Source organism: Protopterus annectens, chromosome 4.part1, assembly GCF_019279795.1.
Source record: "Protopterus annectens isolate FY-2018-M chromosome 4.part1, PAN1.0, whole genome shotgun sequence".
In the NCBI taxonomy this organism is placed as follows: domain Eukaryota; kingdom Metazoa; phylum Chordata; order Ceratodontiformes; family Protopteridae; genus Protopterus; species Protopterus annectens.
Window position 1 is genome coordinate 381,663,880 of NC_056734.1, and position 18,640 is coordinate 381,682,519.

At 40.2% G+C, this 18,640-nt stretch overlaps 1 protein-coding gene across 1 annotated transcript in view; it reads right to left on the reverse strand.

The window, feature by feature from the left end:
- PPFIA4 (PTPRF interacting protein alpha 4) overlaps window positions 1-18,640 on the reverse strand; it is a 1,641,692-nt gene that overhangs the window by 401,771 nt on the left and 1,221,281 nt on the right. The window contains exon 12 of the mRNA XM_044070202.1: window positions 13,405-13,467. Coding sequence (XP_043926137.1) covers window positions 13,405-13,467 — 63 coding nt within the window. The remainder of the gene's footprint in view (window positions 1-13,404; window positions 13,468-18,640) is intronic.

Consider the following 18,640-nt stretch of genomic DNA (forward strand, 5'->3'; position numbering starts at 1 on the left):
TGTTATTCAAAGCACCTTCAGTTGTATCATTTCATTATCCTCTCACTGTAACTTTGCACTGCGCTCTGCTTCAGAAAGTTCATGAATTTGTTTTCATTTAAAAAAATCCCCATCCTGAATCAGGACAATATTTGAACTTTGTAAAGTCCTACGTCTTCCTGCTTTGACCAATCTCACCATCATACTTACCCAAGAGCTCTTAAAATATCTGGTAAGCTGTTGGCCATCTAACAGGTCTGACCTATTGTCCTCCCTAATCTATGGCTGTGAATGCCACCCCAACACATGATGCACTTGAACTGACTTTCTAACCTCTACTGTTTCACTGTATCCCACCAGTCATACATGTGACTGTCCTTCCAGTCTATTAGAGCACTTGTTTATCCAGCTTTCTACAGGGCTAGACACCAAATGCAGAGAAGCAGAAACACCTTTTTTGCTTTTTATGAATACATTAAGGAGACGTGAGATAACACAACTGCTCAGCTTCAGTGCCTTATACAGAATCCCACATTTTGACATTGCTACCTACTACTGAATGACCTTCCTTCACAATGCAAAAAGTTGACCTTACTTATCTGGCTTCCCTAAGCAGTAAGAACCCCCTCCTCCCTGGGGTACTTGGTTTAACTTGAATGTTTTTCTTCACAGAGGCAGTGTGACTCTTCTGATTCCCTCTTTTCCCAATCCATTGTCTAGTTAGAGCATCTTCATTCTGGTGCTTAACCCATATGGGCAGGGATCAGTAGCCCTCCTTAGCCACCAGTAACAAGGTGCCACACAGGATATCCAGCCTTTGGTCTGCCACTGCTGCTCACTTAAGGCCTTAACTGCTAGGTAAGGGCCCTGCTTCCTAGAGTGCTGATGTTCTGCTTATAGACTAGGCAGCTAATGAAGCATGGATAGATAGTGCATCCCTGCCGAGTAGCCTCAATGTCAATGCCTCTTTGACCCACACACCTTCCCAGATTGGCAGCCTTTCCAAGCCCTGGTTCCCACCAGGGCTAAAAAGAACAGTCTGTCTCTACTAGCATGTCATCCTAGTCTCTCCACCTTTAGCAAGGCAAGCAGTCAGAGTGTTATCATTCCTTCCTTCCCCTAGCCAGACCCCACTAGGCACCGCAGCCACTAACTGCAATCAGGACACCTGGGTCAAACTCAGAGTATTATCACAGTAAGCCAATGCAGCTGGCATCTTTGTGGAATAATGGTGAAAAATTCACCAAAATCTCAGCAACTCGCATTTGATATCCTAAACCAATGTACTTTATCAGTCTGTCAGAGAAATCTGGTAGAATTATTAGATGCTGACAGTCTGGGAAACAGGATACAATACAGTTTCACATAACAGTCTTGATAGTTAAGTCTGATGCAATTCTGCTACTTTTTCTAACATGCTGAAGGTAACCCAGTGCTTATCATAACCCTCAACTTCAACAAGGAGTTTGCTACACAAGTGTCTACCAAAAAAGCAAAAGAATGAATCCATCAACCCAGCTATCACTGTGTATAGGGGACTGGATGACAATTAGAAAATGGACGGCACTGATTGAAACAGTACTGTCCATTGAGAAGTCAATAATTGGCAGGGAAAGTGAACAGAAAAGAAGACTGACATTGTCTGATGACACCAAGAGTGTTTCAGTACTTGTGGCACAGAGCTTCTCTCTAATAAGACCTGCTCAAAGTAATTTTTGACTAACTGTGGACAGTCTCCTGTCAACATAACAGATGTCCATGTTGTACAAAGTCCTCATTGTTTTAACTAAACAAAAAGTCAAAACACAAACAGTGGTGCAATGTCAGACCGCTGAGGCACAGTTGTTTCCACTGATTAAAGTATCAACTAAGAGGGTTCAGTCACGATCATGGTATAGGGTTCAGTCACGAGCGTGGGACACCACTGGACTACGATGAAGAATCTGTACATTGATAGCAGCTGCTGACAGCAGATCACAGCAGAAGTTCACTGCACTGTCTCTGTAGCAAAAACACAATATGATGACTTATTCCATTGGATGTTTCACGAAGGGGGAGAAAGCCAAAAAAATGGGTTGGGGATCTTTCCAGTATGCTATAAACTTACTCACTTCATCTCTAGCAGTACACCCATTCCTTCTCCTTGTTCCGTTAGCTGACTCCACACGAAAGGATAGGACCACATACCATTGTTAGATATATCAACATGAAAGGTGAAGTCTCTGCTCTTGGGGAGCACAGGAGGAAACGGAAGGTCAAGCAGCCATGTAAGTCTATAAATGGAGGATCATGTGGGGTGTAGTGGAGACAGAAAAGGTGGTATTGACTAGCAGTGGCCTTAGAGTTGGTACTGACATTAGAAATGCAGTAGTCTGAGGCCACCACCAGGATACATATTTATTATACGAAAACAGTGGTATATTTTTTAACCAATGCTGTCCTGCTGCATTATGGGCATATTCTCAAAAGGTAGTGCTGCAGTTAGTCTACATCTGGACATTTAGTGCAACTTTCTGGTATTTTAAGAACTACTGATCTACAGATAGAAATCAGATAATGACTGTGCTAGCACTTCTATTTTTTTTCAAGTGTTGCATACAGATGCAATCCATGTTGTCAAAAATGAATTTGCGTTTTGGCTGAAACTGCAAAAAGGAATTTTAAAGGCAAACCCCTTTTATTCTGAGACTGCCACAAATTTCCAGAGTTGGGAGGATGATACAACAGACAATGGTTGTTGCAGAAAGTACAGAGTTCCTTTAGCTCAAATGTTTTCAGTAACATTGATTTAGCACATCTGCATACACACAACTGTCTGTTTTAAATCCATTCCAGAACTTGCCAACATAGCTTCAGCGGTACTGCATTTATCCTTATAACCACAGTAAACTTTGTTAATGAATAGTCAGTTTACATCTGAGGCAGTCATGTGGCTCAATTTGCTCTGTGCTTTCCATATCACAACCACATGTGCAAATGGAACATTTTGATAAATGGGACCTAGTCCAAAGCATTATTATATGGTTATTCATGAAATATCCATTTGAAACTGGTAGCCAGATAAAAAACTGAACAGTAAATGTTTTATTCTTGACCTTGCCTAAAGAAATTCAACAGTAATTTGTTGTGATTTAGAAGTTACAGCAACAGCTCTGATTTAGACTTGAGGTTACAAAGATTCAGTTGGAAGCCATGACACACATTCAAGGGCTGCTGTTCTATGGATGCTATTTAATTACCGAAATGCGACAATATATTTAATTTACTGGGTATCTGTAGTTTTTCTAATGGGATCTTGTAGAGCAAAAAGCATCAGTATGGTTTACAGAACTGCTCTATCTCTCAATTTAAACACCATATTCTCATTCTAGGGCCCTTCACTGGTCCAATTAAGTAATCCTACAAGTTAGCACTATTAAACCATAAGCACTACTTACTCTTATACTCTCTACGATTACCCTGTCCTCTGTTGGTCTGTCTTAAATTCAGTTTCCCTATTAGTCTAGCATGTCCAAAGGTCAGTCAATGGTTTCCTCTCCAGTCCAGCTGGTGAATCTGGGAATTTTGAGGTAATGTTACAACTGTCTCATGTACACGGACAACCCTCTCCTCCTCCAAACAGGTTCAAATATATGTGAGAGATGCAACTATTTAGCCAAACTGGAGGCTGAGCTCTCTCATCTCAAAACTGGTGTAACCAGTCAGGAGGAGAAGGTAACCTCACACAACACAATTCCAGTATCACATAGTCCCACCACATCAGCGAACCAAACACATAAATACACAAAAACATACTCGGAGGCTCTAAATAAAAATCTACCTAAGCAACAGAGACCTCCAAAGCAGACATCCAAGCAAACGCTTCCTCAAAACAAAACACACACAACACATAACCCACAAAGTCAGTGTGCCAAGCAGCCACAGCCCTTAAGGCTGAATAACACACCTGATACTCTTGTTATAGGTGACTCTATTGTCAGACACACTGATGTCCCGCTCACCAGGCTGAATAAAGAGAAGGTCACGGTGAGCTGCCTATCGGGTGCTAGGATCCGACACATAACGCAAGCACTCAGGTCACTCCAAAGCAAATACAAATATGACTCAGTCATTGTACATGTTGGTGTGAATGACCTGAGATGTACCTCCCTGGACTACATGAAAAGAGACATAGAGGAGCTCTCTGATCATGTAGCCCAGGCTGGTATGACCCTGACCTTGAGCAGCATCTTACTCTCACCTAGAATGATGCCACAGTACAAAGACAAAATGATCGATTTTAACAATTTGCTAAAATTTTGGTGTCATTCAAAGGGGATCCAGTGTCTGTCAGCCTGGGATGACATGCTCGACAAGCCACGTTTCTTCGCTAGGGACGGCTTGCACCTGTCACCACTGGGCTTTCGGATATTGGCAAAGGCTCTTGCCACCCCCATAGTGCCTTTTTTAGGCAAGGCTCAAAAGTCAAACCCACCCCCATAGACAGCACAAGGAACAAGAAACTAAGGGTAATGCTGCTAAACGCCAGAAGTCTTAACCTCAAGATGCACGCACTCGAAGCTCTCCTCAGTATGGAGAACATCGATATCTGTGCAGTGACAGAAACCTGGTTCAAGGCTCCAGAAAGCACCCCAGCACTACCAGGCTATACCTCATATCATGCTTTTCGGCCCCAAAACCCGGACCGAACCACAAAAGGAGGGGGAGTTTCCATATTTATCAAGGATATCCATGCCTCCAGGTTAGTGGCATTGCAAAAAGTTTCGGAGACCATCCATGTGCAACTAACAGTGGGCAAGACTGCTTTTCAGTTTATAGCATCCTATAGACCACCCTCTCAAAGTCAGGAATCCCACTCGGCTTTCCTGAAAACATTGGAGAACATGAAGATCTCTCCGAACACCATTATATTGGGCGACTTCAACTACCCAAACATTGACTGGGAGCACTACTCAAGCCCCAGCACCTTAGCCCAAAGATTCCTGGAAATTATAAACTCAAATGCTATGGAACAACTAGTTACCACTCCCACAAGAGGGGACAACATACTAGACCTGATCATTACCAACATGGGGACTCTATGCTCCACACCAGAAGTATATCCCTCATTGGTAAGATCAGACCATAAATTAATTTCACTGGATGTCCACATCCCGACCCCACCCCCAGCCCAGAAAACCACAGTGAAAAACTTCTCAAAAGCAAACTTCTCACTTCTCAAAACCGAAGTGAAATCCTTCAAGGCCACAGGGCCAGTGGAAACTATGGCCCAAACTGCAGAATCCTATATAAATGCATTCTCCAGGAATGCATGGATCATGCTATCCCAAACAAAACCAAGACCCAATCATCCAAAGGCAGGCGTCCAGTCTGGTGGACCCCAGCCATAAATAAACTGTACAACAGAAGGAGGAAGCTACTACATGATAGAGCAAAATCCCTAATAGGGAAGGCATCTCTGATCAGTACTAGCAAAAAATTACGATCCCTCATAAAATCCTCCAAGGCCAGCTTCGAGAGAAAAATTGCACAGGACACCAAATACAATTATAAGGCTTTTTTCAGTTATGTTAGAAACCTGGGATGCAACTCCCAGACTTGTTCTGAGTTGATTCTAAACGACAAAAAATACAATGAACCCACAGACATCGCCAATATCCTCGCAGACAGGTTCAGTGCAAACTTCTCCACCCCCTCCCCCCCAAAAGAGCAAGTATCTATCCTGGCAGAGGGCTGCCTCCCAAACATCTCAGATGCTCAGGTGAAGGCTGCCCTCTCCAAAGCAAAAACACTGCTTCCATGGGACCAGATGGCATCCCAGGTTGCGTCATACATGAACTACAAGAGGAACTAATCCCTCAAATAAAACAGCTATACAATCTCAGCCTCACTAGAGGATATGTGCCCACAGAATGGCGTACAGCAACAGTGGTCCCACTCCACAAAGGTGGAGCCTCTACGGACCCTGGAATCTATCGCCCCATAAGCCTGACTAGCTTAGTCTGCAAGGCTATGGAGAGGATCATCATGGAGCTCATAAACAAAGACATTGGGGACCTACAGACACTAGATCCTACCCAGTTCGGCTTTGTCAAGGGCAGATCCTGCCTTTTGAACCTTGTTGACTTCTTTGAAACAGTCACCAAAGCCATAGATGAAGGGAAGGTAGTCCACACAGCCTATCTGGACCTTGACCAAAAAACAGGACTTGCAAGAGTGCCCAAATGAAGGTCAAAAACCAAACTTCTTAGATGAACACAAGCACTTTATTTCCTTAACGCTGCAACACAAAAGAATACGTTTTCGACATAGAATCCAAGTCTTCATCAGAGATGAACAAATCACAGTAGATCTTACATCAATTTATACCATCCAACCTTTTAAAAGATGCGCTTAGCTCTTAAATTATTGCCTCACTACACTTTGAATATGGACACACTGTTTGCAATTGTTGCCAATTATAAGCATAAAAAGTGGGGCTGCGGTTGTCACCTCACAGCAGCCTTTTAAAAGGTTGGATGGTATAAATTGATTTTGGTTTTGGTCTTTTTTAGACTTGCATACATCTTGCGTATTGGTTTTCTATCTGAACCTTGCAAAGGCATTTGACACAATACCCCACTCGGGCATCATAGATAAGCTATCCAGCTTAAATATAAACCCCTATGTCACAAGATGGGTCGCAAACTGGCTCAAAGACAGAACCCACAGAGTGAGAGTTGCTGGAGCCATGTCAGACTCAAAACCGGTCACAAGTGGCGTCCCACAGGGTTCTGTCCTGGGACCACTCTTATTCGGTATACACTTTTCCGAGGTACAGGCAAACGTGGGAGGACTATGGCTCACCAAGTTCGCAGATGACTGCAAACTGGGCGCCATAATCAACTATCCAGCTGACACAAACATCCTTCAAAAAGGTCTCACAGAGACAGATAACTGGTGCCAGCGCCATGGTTTAAAGCTAAATGCCAAAAAATGTACAGTCATACCCTTTGGCAAAAACAATGTGCCCACAAATTACCACATAGGCGGAAACCCATTAAGTACAGAGAAAGTTATTAGGGACCTGGGGACCCAAGTTGATAGCAATCTCTCCTTTGAAAACCACATTGCCAAAGTGGTTAGAAAGACCTTCTACATAGCCCACCTCATCACGAAGGGTTTCACATCTAGATCAAGAGAGGTAATCGTGCCCCTTTATTCATCCCTCATCAGGCCCATCATAGAATACAATGCCCCTTTTGGGATGTACCTTACCCGACACCTGCAGCAATTAGAAAGACCCCAAAAGTATCTCACCAAGAGGATCAAGGGTCTCAAACAGATGCCATATGCTGCTCGGTTAAAAAACTCCAGCTCTACTCAGTTGCATACCGCCTACTTCAAGGCGATCTATGCCTGACATACAAAGCTATGTCAAATCCAGAATTAATGGACATGCTCCACCTCAGTAAATCTAAATCCCTTAGAGCCACACGCTCGAGGGACTTGAACCTCAGCACAGAAATAAATAGAACTTGCTGGAGGACAGGTTCATAACACAGAGGCTCCCTTCGCTCTGGAATAGAATTCCAGTTCATGCGAGGCAGAGCACCTCACTGAATCTCTTCAAGAAGAATCTAGATAAGTGGATGGGGGATCGTAGGTTTGTCCCAGGGATTACTCCCGTGTCACTATTAGACAGAGAGACAGTAAACTAAACCTTAAAAAGGGCACAGTATACTCAAATCAAGGGGTGGCGTAAGCCATTCAGAATCGGGCTAGGCTTATAATTGCCCCAGGGCAGATAGCCTAGTATGAACCTATGAACCTATAAAAACATACACTACAATTATCATACATAGATCAGTGTAGCAAACAAATGAAAGGGCTTCTGATAAACTACATTGCTGTCATGATTCAGCCTCAAGGGAAACATGATGATGTTGTGAGCTGTTTAAAGACAGAAGAACCAGCTTTCTTAGTGGAGGAATAAAGCACTGCCTATAAGCCAGGTGAGTCAGATTCACCTGACGGCTCAACTATCCTGTTTGTGCTGGAGTCAGAAGGATAGAAAAATGACAAAGATTATGACTGCTCCTCTTTCCTTAGAAGGACAACTGTAGGAAAACTCTGGGAATGCAGACTTTCAGCTAGACATGGGAGTGCTGGTGGTGATATTGGTGCCATGTGTCCTGTGCATAGTGCGTTTTGGCAAAAGAGATGAGAAAGAAACGTGTCACTGTGTAGGCAGAGGCACGTCTCCTGCAGATCCTTTGCTCATCCTCTGAGTTACACTAGCATGCTTGGTTTGGTTAGAACCATTCAGCAGTCCTACATGGGTTAGTATCATAACACTGTACCCCTCCCATCAAAGCGTTTACCAATCCACTCACCACACACTAAAGCAGCCCCACCCAGACAGGCAGTACCAGGAATGGAGATTTGCTTTCCTTTGGAGTAATTTCTTTAATTTCCTTCCCACCCTTCCACAGCAGCCTCCCATGGTTGGGGGGGGAGGGTCAGGAAGCAGAGGTCTAAGACATTGGGGAGGTCACCCAGTAGTTATCGATCACCTGCAGCACAGGGAATCAAAAATGTGCAAACTATGCCTTCACCAGCAGATAATTGTGGAAACATCATTTGGCAGGGATTGCAAATCACAGCTCCCTGATATGAATGCAAATTAAGGATAGATCAGTCAAACATTAAACTGCAGCTGTCATATTAGTGTATGCAACTATGTCACTCTGAAGTGTACATTTTCATCCTTCTGTTAATCAGAGAGGGATCATTTCTTACAGAAAAAATGAGCCAGTGCATTTAGGCCTGCCTTGTGTGTGTGTTCTCATCAATGCTTGCAAAAGCTTTGTCGTTTTTAACAGGTTAACCTTGCAAACTTAGACTCACTGCTGTTAAAATCATTAAACACGGATCTTGGAAGACAACTTTGCATGATATTTCAGAAATGTTCAGAAATTTGAAAACTTCTTTCTTTTTTTTTCTTAACCTGATAATGATGAAAGGGCATAAGATGTGTAAGGCACATCCCCCAAACCACACTGACCACTGAAAGAGAAGCAAATTTGCATTACTGGCAAATGTGTTTGGTAAAAGCAGAGTCAGGAATGAGAAAATCAGCATTATCTCCAAAAGGTCAAAGGTGACGTTATGGAAATACAGAGCACTTACTAGTAAGTATTACAGTTAATAAAATGATGGCAAGCACACAGGCAAACAAAGAAAGGAAAATGACTTGCAGAAATAATAATGGCAAAGAGGAATTGTTAAGTATAAAAATAGTATGCAATACATCACAGAATTTGTTACCAAAGGGAGCAAGATGCTAAACAGATATTCTCAGGCACTTATGAGAATGCTGGAAGATTAACAATCTAGAATGGAAAAACTGTCATGGCTGTGCATGTGTGAACTGACAGGGTGACCTAAGTCCTGGAGACTGAGACGGAATTAAACAAACAGAGTAGAAATGGTGTCTGTCTCTCGTCTGAGAGTACTCATATAACTGAACTAAGACCCATTATTATTCTTTAGGAATGGAATGAGAGAGAGAAGAAATACTGACGTTCAATAAATAAGAATGATCTGGGAAACTCTGAGCTTGTCAGTTTAAGGTCACTGATGCATAAGATCCCGGAAAAGATTTTAGAGGGAAGCTGTGTTTTTTTTTCTTCAATACATGAAAAATTGAAGAATGTCAATTTCAAGCAGACAGCTTGCTAGTCCAAGTTTAATGATTTTTAGCACTAGGTCAGTACTTAAGGGGTTAGACAAGACTAATCTATAATACTTGCTAGTCCAGTCATCACAGACAAGAAGCCTGGGAACACATGTCCATTACACTTCACTTTCTACTACTGGCATACTCATTCAATAACACTGCAAAAATACTCTGCACAAGCACAAAACCATGCAATTACTTTTCTGTGTGCACATGTGTGAAGGCCTTACTAAGTAAATGTAACTCTGAGGTCACTGCATCTTGGCAAAAATGGCATTCCTCCAATGTAGCTGCTGTTAAGGAATTGAAATGTGAGTCTTTCTGCCTTGATTAACACAGGTTTGTTGATTATTGTTTGCAGAATGTCACATTATTGCTTAAACAATGAGATGAGCCATTTTAGACTTTATTAAGTCTTCTGGTTTGGCATCACAGAAGAGATTTGCAGGGAAGCTGTAAAAAATGGGGACAGACAGAATAGTTGAGACTAAGAGATGCGGGGGTGGGGGGGCTGTTACATAATAAGAGTAATAAGAGGAAGGTACCAATTTGTGCTTCTCAGGATTAGTGACTGGTGGCATAGAAGGATAAAGCACTGACTATGGCCAAGCTCATGCTGGTTTGACTAGTGGCTCGGGCGACTGAAAAAGCAGTGAGGAGAGATGGGCCCATCTATCCTGGGGCTGGATGGTTACATGGGCACTCCATGTGGCAATCAAAGGTGGAGGTTGGGAATGTCATATTGTGGGAGCCTTGCCAAAGACAGGAAAGGGTAGTGGGCTAGGCTGAGATTCTGTGGAGGCATGGAGATATGCTACATGTCCCCAATGCATGCATGCATGCCCCTCAGACACAACCACAAAGTCCAGGGGGGACAGTAATACCAGATTTGCGAGCAAAAATGGGAGGAATGTGGAAGAAATATACCCAGATAGTTCCAATAGTAGTAGGAGCAGCAGGTCTTATAAAAAAGAATCTGCAATCATATTTAGATATGAAACCAATACATGTAACTCCATATGAACTGCAGAAGAAGTCATTAGTGGGCATGTTGCAGGCACTGCGAAGAGCACTTTTGGCTGACATCATAGAATGAAACAATACTAATTTCATGAACTTTAATCGTACTTAGACTTAGGAATGGGGTCCATTCCCATCATGGTATTAGAAATCCAAAAGATTTGGAGAAATTAAAAAATGAGATAGTAATGTGCTATGCCTAAAGTAACCTCCTCAGGTTGATGGCAGTTGCAAAGCCCCCCCCAGGATGCCCTTTGGTCAGTGAACAGACCCAGCTAAAATCAGTGTTAGTTGAGGGGGTACAGAGAAGCTGGAAGACCAGGCATGGGTATGGGGTACTGGGTTGAAAGGCAGTAGGATGACATATGAGAATGAAACACGTTAGTAAAAAAAAAAAAAAAATTTGTGACAGGCCCTGTAATGTTCACCATTTCTAGAATACTGGTATGGAATTAAATAACACATTGTCCTGTATGCAGATGATGGAAAAAAGCATTAATAGTACTAAGGGAAGGAAGCACACTGCAGACGGCACTAAAGAAGCTGGAAATTTGAAGAAAACAATGTAGAACATAATTACAACAAATTAAGGGCTGTATATATTCAGATAGTATATGTTGTCAAAGAAAATGTTCTGTGGGCAAGGGATGTACGTTTCTTGAAAAGAAACAGATTTAGACATTTGAATTATACCTAAATGTAACTGTGTGAAAGTGACCATAGCAAAGGCTAACACCGATGCTGTAGTCTACATCTATTCATTCCTGCTGTGGGACTAAGAAGGGTGTTATGCTGTCATGTTAAGACACTTGTTTGGCTGCACTTGGACTGTGCAAAGCACCAGTGGCCTTACAAGCTGTAGGAGATCCATATGGCTTACAGGGGACAAAGCAGGACTGTCAAAATTATGTGGTACTTGGCTTTACAAGATAAAGGAGATCAACATGGCTTACAGGGGACACAGCAGGATGGTCACACTGATGTGAGATTTGGCAAGGTGTGTATTATGCATAATGTTTACATTGACTTGAGAGAGGTTAGCTTTTTTGAGAAGCTTTCTCTTCTAAGGCAGGATAACCTTTTCATGTTGGAAACTTGAATACAATGATTGGTTGAACTTCATCACCTATGTTTACCTGTAGGCACACACTATGACAACAGTATTAAAATGAGTTCTGAGCTTTTCTCCTACCATTTTGAGGGACTGTCTGGGCAAGGACCATGTTTAACTTTACTGCCAAGTGATACAGTTATTATTATTATTACATGCCAGTACCCCTACATGGTGTCATGTTGAATGGAGAGCATACATAATAGTATTTCTTAGTGCTGTGGGCAACTCATTTGCACCTGTTTCTTGACAGTTTTGTAGTTCTGCCATGTGGAAAAGCTCTGTAGAGTAAGAATAAACAATATAGAGACCATTATCAGAAAAACAATGATAAAGGCAATACTGACTTTTTGAAGAAGCCATGTGACAAGAACAAAGGTCTGAGTACTTAGAATAAAATAATATTCTGCAAACTTCAACAGATTACACTACAATTTCACATTACACAACACCTTCCGTGCCATCACATCCTTGCATACACCTTCCAGATAGAAAATATCTTTGTTGCCATCTGTCTTAGCTAAGAGGTCATCTGTGGTTTTGAGGCATGTTTTAAATTAAAATCCCTTCAGAATTTTGCTAATTATACAATTCATTGCAAAGTTCTTAATTAATCACTTCATTAGAAGTTACTTCAGAAATTTATAAAACAAAACTTTTGTGGGTCTACACAAATTATAGTTGTACCTAGCAAATACTGTCCTCCTTCATTACTGTCACATACTAATAACGCTAAGAAAAGATATATGCTATGAATAATGAACAATACCTGCATGTTTATGTAGATGAATGAGAGTGCTTTTCTTCTGGGAAAAAAAAAAGCCTGCAAAGCTGACAATCCCAGATTACCTTTTTCCATCAGTGACTTGAGACTAAGTGACCATAAAGATACTAAGTCGTGGACATGAAGAAGGAAACTGAGTCTTAGACTCAGGTCTACCTTTACAGTGCAACACTTTAACCAGTGTCATAATGCCTTCTATCCAAATCACAAACCTTAAGCCACGCACATTGTTGTACTTTAATGTAAACATCTTCAGATGTTGCAGTCTGATGCTGTACCCCAGTTTTTTCAGTATGATGCTGTACCCCAGTTTAAAGGTTATTTGCAGTTAACATAATCAAACAACACAGTTTAAGCAAAACATGCATAAGTCCACAATTTATTTTTTTAACTTTATATTTTATCACTTCTGCAAGGGATTCCACATTTCTGAAATCTTAAAATGAATTTTAAAAATCCTGTTGGCCCCTGTATAGCTCTAAGGTTAACTTGGTATAAAAATTATGTTCTTTCTGAATCACAGACACCCGCAGAAACTTACTGTATTACATTTAACACCAAAGTTAGTCACTTCGGCACCAGTGACTAGTGCTGGGGAGATAATGTGATGACATACTAAGTAATAATTATGATTATAATCTTGTTGTGCAGTTGGTTGGTGGGGGTCACTGTCTGATGGCATTATTCTTATAAATAAATAAATTAATAATGGTGATAATAATCTTGAGTCTTACAGTTTGAACTCATACCTCCGATAATACAGCCAAGAATTCAAAGTCTGTTACTCACTTTGTCTTGTTGGAATTCTTCCATTTGTTTTTGTGAATTTTCCAGCTCTTGAATTAATGTATTCTGAGAATAGAATAAAAAGGAGGAAGAGACATTACCACAACAGTATCAACATTTGCACGGAACGAGGCCAAGCATTCCCATTTAAGATTTTAGAAAAAAAAAAAGTCTATTATTCTGCAACACTGATTTTCATCTTCATCATAAATAACATCTTTCATAATACACTTTTTTTCAAAAAGTCAGTCAATACTTATAAGTTCAAACCTGGAAAATGACTGCATAAAGAAAGCATCTAAACTGTTTACCCTAAATGCTATAAGATATGTGTTATTAATCCAAGATGCTACAGAAAAATGCCATTAATCCAACATGCTAACCACCATTTCACTAAATCACTCTCCAGTCCTGAAATGTGTGCCTTGATAAGCAGGGTAAAGAGTTTTGTTAAACAGTGTCATACAAAAAAAGCAAAAGACACTCCTCTGCAGAAGATGTAATGCTGTAGGGGGAGGAAGTCTGATCACCCCACATGTTTATTTTATTTTGATGTTTGTTAACTGGGATAGGTCAGGTCCGACTGGGCACGAGCCCTTTTTCAGTGGAGGTTAGGGGTGAAAAACTCCAGCTAAACAACAAGAATAATAAAAATAAAAGATAAAATTAATGACAATAATGTTTAAAAATACATAATAAGCATAGAAAGATTATACATAATAAAATTAAAATCATGGTCCGAGTAAGAATGCAAGATTTAGTAGTGAAATAGAAAGAAAGTTTTCAGGGAGAATTGCGAGGTTTAATAGTAGGTTACACCGGTAGAAAAAGCTTTCAAGGGAGAGCAGAACCATCTGCAGAGTTGTTGTACAAGTAGATGAGAGGGGTTGAAGAGAAGAAAAAGGATGCAGGTAGTGGAAAAAAGAAAAAAGGATGGGAGAAAAGGGGTAGAGTGGAGGTACGTGTAAGTGATAGGATGGTTAGCTGGGGATGGGAGGGGAGATTGTTGAAGATTAGGAGTAAGTATGGGGGAAAATGTGATAGTGGGTAGAGGGGGGTAGAAGGGGGTTATGGGGTAGAAATTAAAAGAGGAAGTAAAGGAGTGAGGTAGGTGGGTGGGAGGTTAGGGGGTATTAAGACAGAGCAGAGCCAGGAATTAAGGACTTTTGCTTGTAAGGCTTTCGATAAGCTGAGACTGGAGGAAGCAGAGGAGGAGGAAAGCCATTTAACAGACTATTGGTGGTTAGAAAGGGAGCTAGAAAATCATATGAAAGTAGAGTTAGAGAAATCAAGAGCAGACATTTTATGGAGAAGTAAGGGGTGAGAGACTGTGTCAAAGGCTTTGGACAGGTCCAGAAAAAGGGCAGATACAAGCTTATTTTTTCTAGCTTTAATGATGGTATGTGTGAAAGAAATTAGGATGGTAGTTGTGCTGTGGTTAGGATGGAAGCCATGTTGGATTGATGTGAGTAGATTTCCATTTAAGAGATGTTCTAGAAGTTGTTTTGAATGAATTTTTTGATAATTTTTGAGTGAGGGGCAGATTAGCAATGGGCCTAAAGTTTGTGAGTTCTACAGATTGCCCACCTTTGAAAAGTGGAAACGATGTAAAATTGTTTCTAGATAGAAGGGACTAAAGATTCTTGAAGAGATCTGTTAATTAGGATGGAGATAGGAAAAAAAATAAGTTAGCAGGAAGTTTAAGGAATTCTGGAGGGAATTTATCTACTGAGGGAAAACATGGTTTAAATTTTGTAAGGAGAGATTTTATGTAGGCGGTAGGAACTGGTTTGAGAGAAAAGGTGGGTATGTTGTCGGGGGGTGAGGGCGGTGGTGTGGGGTAAGGGTTGGAGAAGTTTTGTGTTCATTTATTAATGGAATCGAGGAAGCAGGAGCTAAATAGGGTGGCAGTTTCAGAGGGAGAGAGGTTTGGTATACTGGGAGAACCAGGGTTCAGGATTTTATTTATGGTATTCCAAAATTTCCCAAATATTCCAATATTCCAAAATTAACTCATGTGACCTGAGTTTGAGAACAGATGCTGAAAGCTGAAGAATTAATGGTTATGGATGTGTGGTTTGAATGTGAGTTTTTCTGTACCACGTGGCCTCCGAAAGACATGCGTGAATGGGCGTGCTTTCGCTGAAGGCTGAGCGTCGGGCTGGCAACTCGGCACCATAAAAAATCTGCTGCCAATCATTAGTGGACCGGAGTTCCGCTGTGGCGACCCCTAAGCGGGAATAGTCAAAAAGACAAACAAAACTATAGGAATGGTTTGGCAGGCCCCTCTATATGGGAGACTTCAGTTAGAGTCTGGAAGGCTATCTAATCTTGTGGTTAAGTAGTCACTGGAAAAGGACAGTGTCAGTGTGCATCACGATGGTGCTCATGGGTCAATATACATTGCTGTGTGACATCACTACATGCTGCTGCAATACAGAAGGAAAACTTGTAAAAGTCCTTGCTGTATAACATTAAAATAGCTTTGCTTGCACTCCTTCCAAATTATTTTTACTTATATTGTAAAAATGTCTTCTCAACAAAAAGCTAAGCAAATACTTTAACATTTTCCAATAACTGTCTTTACATTGAGAGAAGCCAAAACTAGAATAAATTAACTTAAACTACTGGACAAACCGTGTTTACCCCCCCCCCCCCCAAAGTTCATCAGTATATGAAATAACTCTCCCTGCTGGGTTTAACAGAAAACCCTTTACTGCTGAAAAAAGAGCAAGTCCATCACCTCTATCTCCTCTGGTAATGGATACAATTAGGCTACATAACTTAACTTTCCTAACAAAAATAATGTAGTCAAACATACCCTTTTCTTAAATGGCATTATATAACCTTTCCACAAATTAATAATGCCTCACATTTCTGATGTTGCTTCCATACTTTCTATATTACCTTCCAACCACCATACGTAATAGCTATCTGTTACATATAAAAATAAATGCCTTTTCCGCACCCCCCCCCCACCAAAAACACTTTACATTTCCTCTTTTTATGATGAAGAGCAACCCTATTCAGAAATGTTCTGGTGTATGTATTATAAAATTAACCATATCACATTTTATCACACTAACATCTACATAATTTTATATACGTGAGTCTACACATCCTTCTTTAACTTTTCATTCCCATTTTAATGTCATTCCGTTAAACTCTTTCACCACAGTGATCACTGCTAAACAAAACATTAAAATCCATGCCTCACCCAATTTTTCATTTTAATTCCGTTATCTTTACATTCATTAACACAAAGAATAAGCAAAATCTGATCATATTCCTCTTTCAGGTGATGAATTAAAAAAGCTTAGCTTCACCATAAAAATAAAGCTGCTTTGCCCAATATCTTTCATTTTATTAAATGCCTAATAAAATATCTTTAATCTGTATCTGCCACTGCTTATGGTCTCCAATTTCTAAGATCTACTGTTCTTACCTTTGTAAATGATTTATAATATACTTGCATAACTGTTTTCTTTTTTTTAAACACATTTACTTAATTATCACTATGACATAGGCAAACATATATCTACATAAAAGAAAACTGACCATAGTAACATGTTCACAGTTACAAACATTATACATCACATATATTATTCTGTACAATCAATAATCAATCCAATATTACACAAGTTGGTCAATTCCTGCCTTCCATAAAACCCCATTCCTCATTTTCTGCATGTTTTGTTTCCACAATTTCCATGTTATATGCAATTTGCTCCTACCCTTTTTTAAAACTCCTACATCCAGTTCTTTTATCTCTATTACAATAATCTCTACTTCAAATACAGTTGTTTTGTACTCTAGTTTCTATTGTATACTAATTTTTGTTGCCAGCCACAAGAATTAAACTTAACAAGGTCATTCTATGTTTAGGCTATTCAGAGCCTGTATCCTAGCTAAAAAATCATTTCCTTAGTTATACCCATTTGCTCACCAAGTACTTCTGACAGAGTACTCTGTAGGGAAGTTTTACAGTCTGCCAACTCATTGCACTCCCAAAACACATGTTCCCAGTTATCTCTTTTTTTCCCATCACACCTCCAGCATTTTGTTTATTTTATTTTATTTTATTTATTTGACATTTGTTGATCAGTTTAGTCCAACTGAGCTGAAGCCCTTTTTCAGCAGAGAAAAGCTCCACAATTACAAAAAACATGTATTAAAACAAAATTCATATACATCAAAATTATAAGTGAATTAACTTAATATGAAGTACATGATTAGCAACCCCAGAGTATATATACATTTTAACAGCAACAGAACAAGCTGTTCTATCACTTCAGAGAATAAGTCTCAAGTTACTTCAGTAAGATGTACAGCACAATCACTGTAAATTAAGAGTTAACGTTTTAATCGTAGAATATTAGTGATAGAAGAAAGAAAGGAAATTAGGTGAGAGGGAGGTGATGAGAATGGGGTGATCAGTCAAGGAGAGTAGTTACACTGACAGATCCATGTCCTGTTTAGATAATTTTTAGTAGCAGCTTTGAATTTAAGTGGGTGATTGATATTTCTAATATCCAAGGGAAGTTTATTCCAGGATTGGGCTGGGAAGTAACTGTAAAGATTTTGTCCTATTTTTGTTTTAGGCTTGTAGATTTGAAGATTTTATTCAGAGCTTCGTAGGGACCTTGGTGGAGAGTACAGGGAGGCAACTGAGGCAATGTTGGGACAGAAGGAGGGGACATACAAAACAGAGTGTATCATTTGAAGCTGCAAGAGATGCAGATGATAGGGAAGTTCTAGCCAGTTTAACCTTTTAAGAGCAAAGCAGTGGTTTGAGTGGTATGAATGATCTGATGTGAATCCTGCAACTTTATTGTAGGTGGATTCAACTTTTGTTAAGATAGTGTTTTGAAGGTTAGTGAGGATTTGTGAGCCATACAATAGGTTGAGCAGGAGGTAGGCATGAGATAGGGAGATTTTATTGGACAACATTTTTTTGTTCCTGTAAAGGAGTTCAAGTTTTTGGTGGGTTTTCTTAATGTTGTTGGGAACATGCAGATCAAATTTGAGATGGTCATCAATGATGACCCCCTAGTAGTTTGGTGTGCATTTAAACTGAGATAGGAGTGATATTGAAGGATGAGATTGAAAAGGAGAATTTAAGATGGTTCATAGTTTTGGAGATGAAAAGTAGGAGTTTAGTCTTTTCTGGATTTAGAATTAGCTGGTTCTTATTGAGCCAATTTTCGATGGATAAGAAGGATTTCTATGTCACTGTATT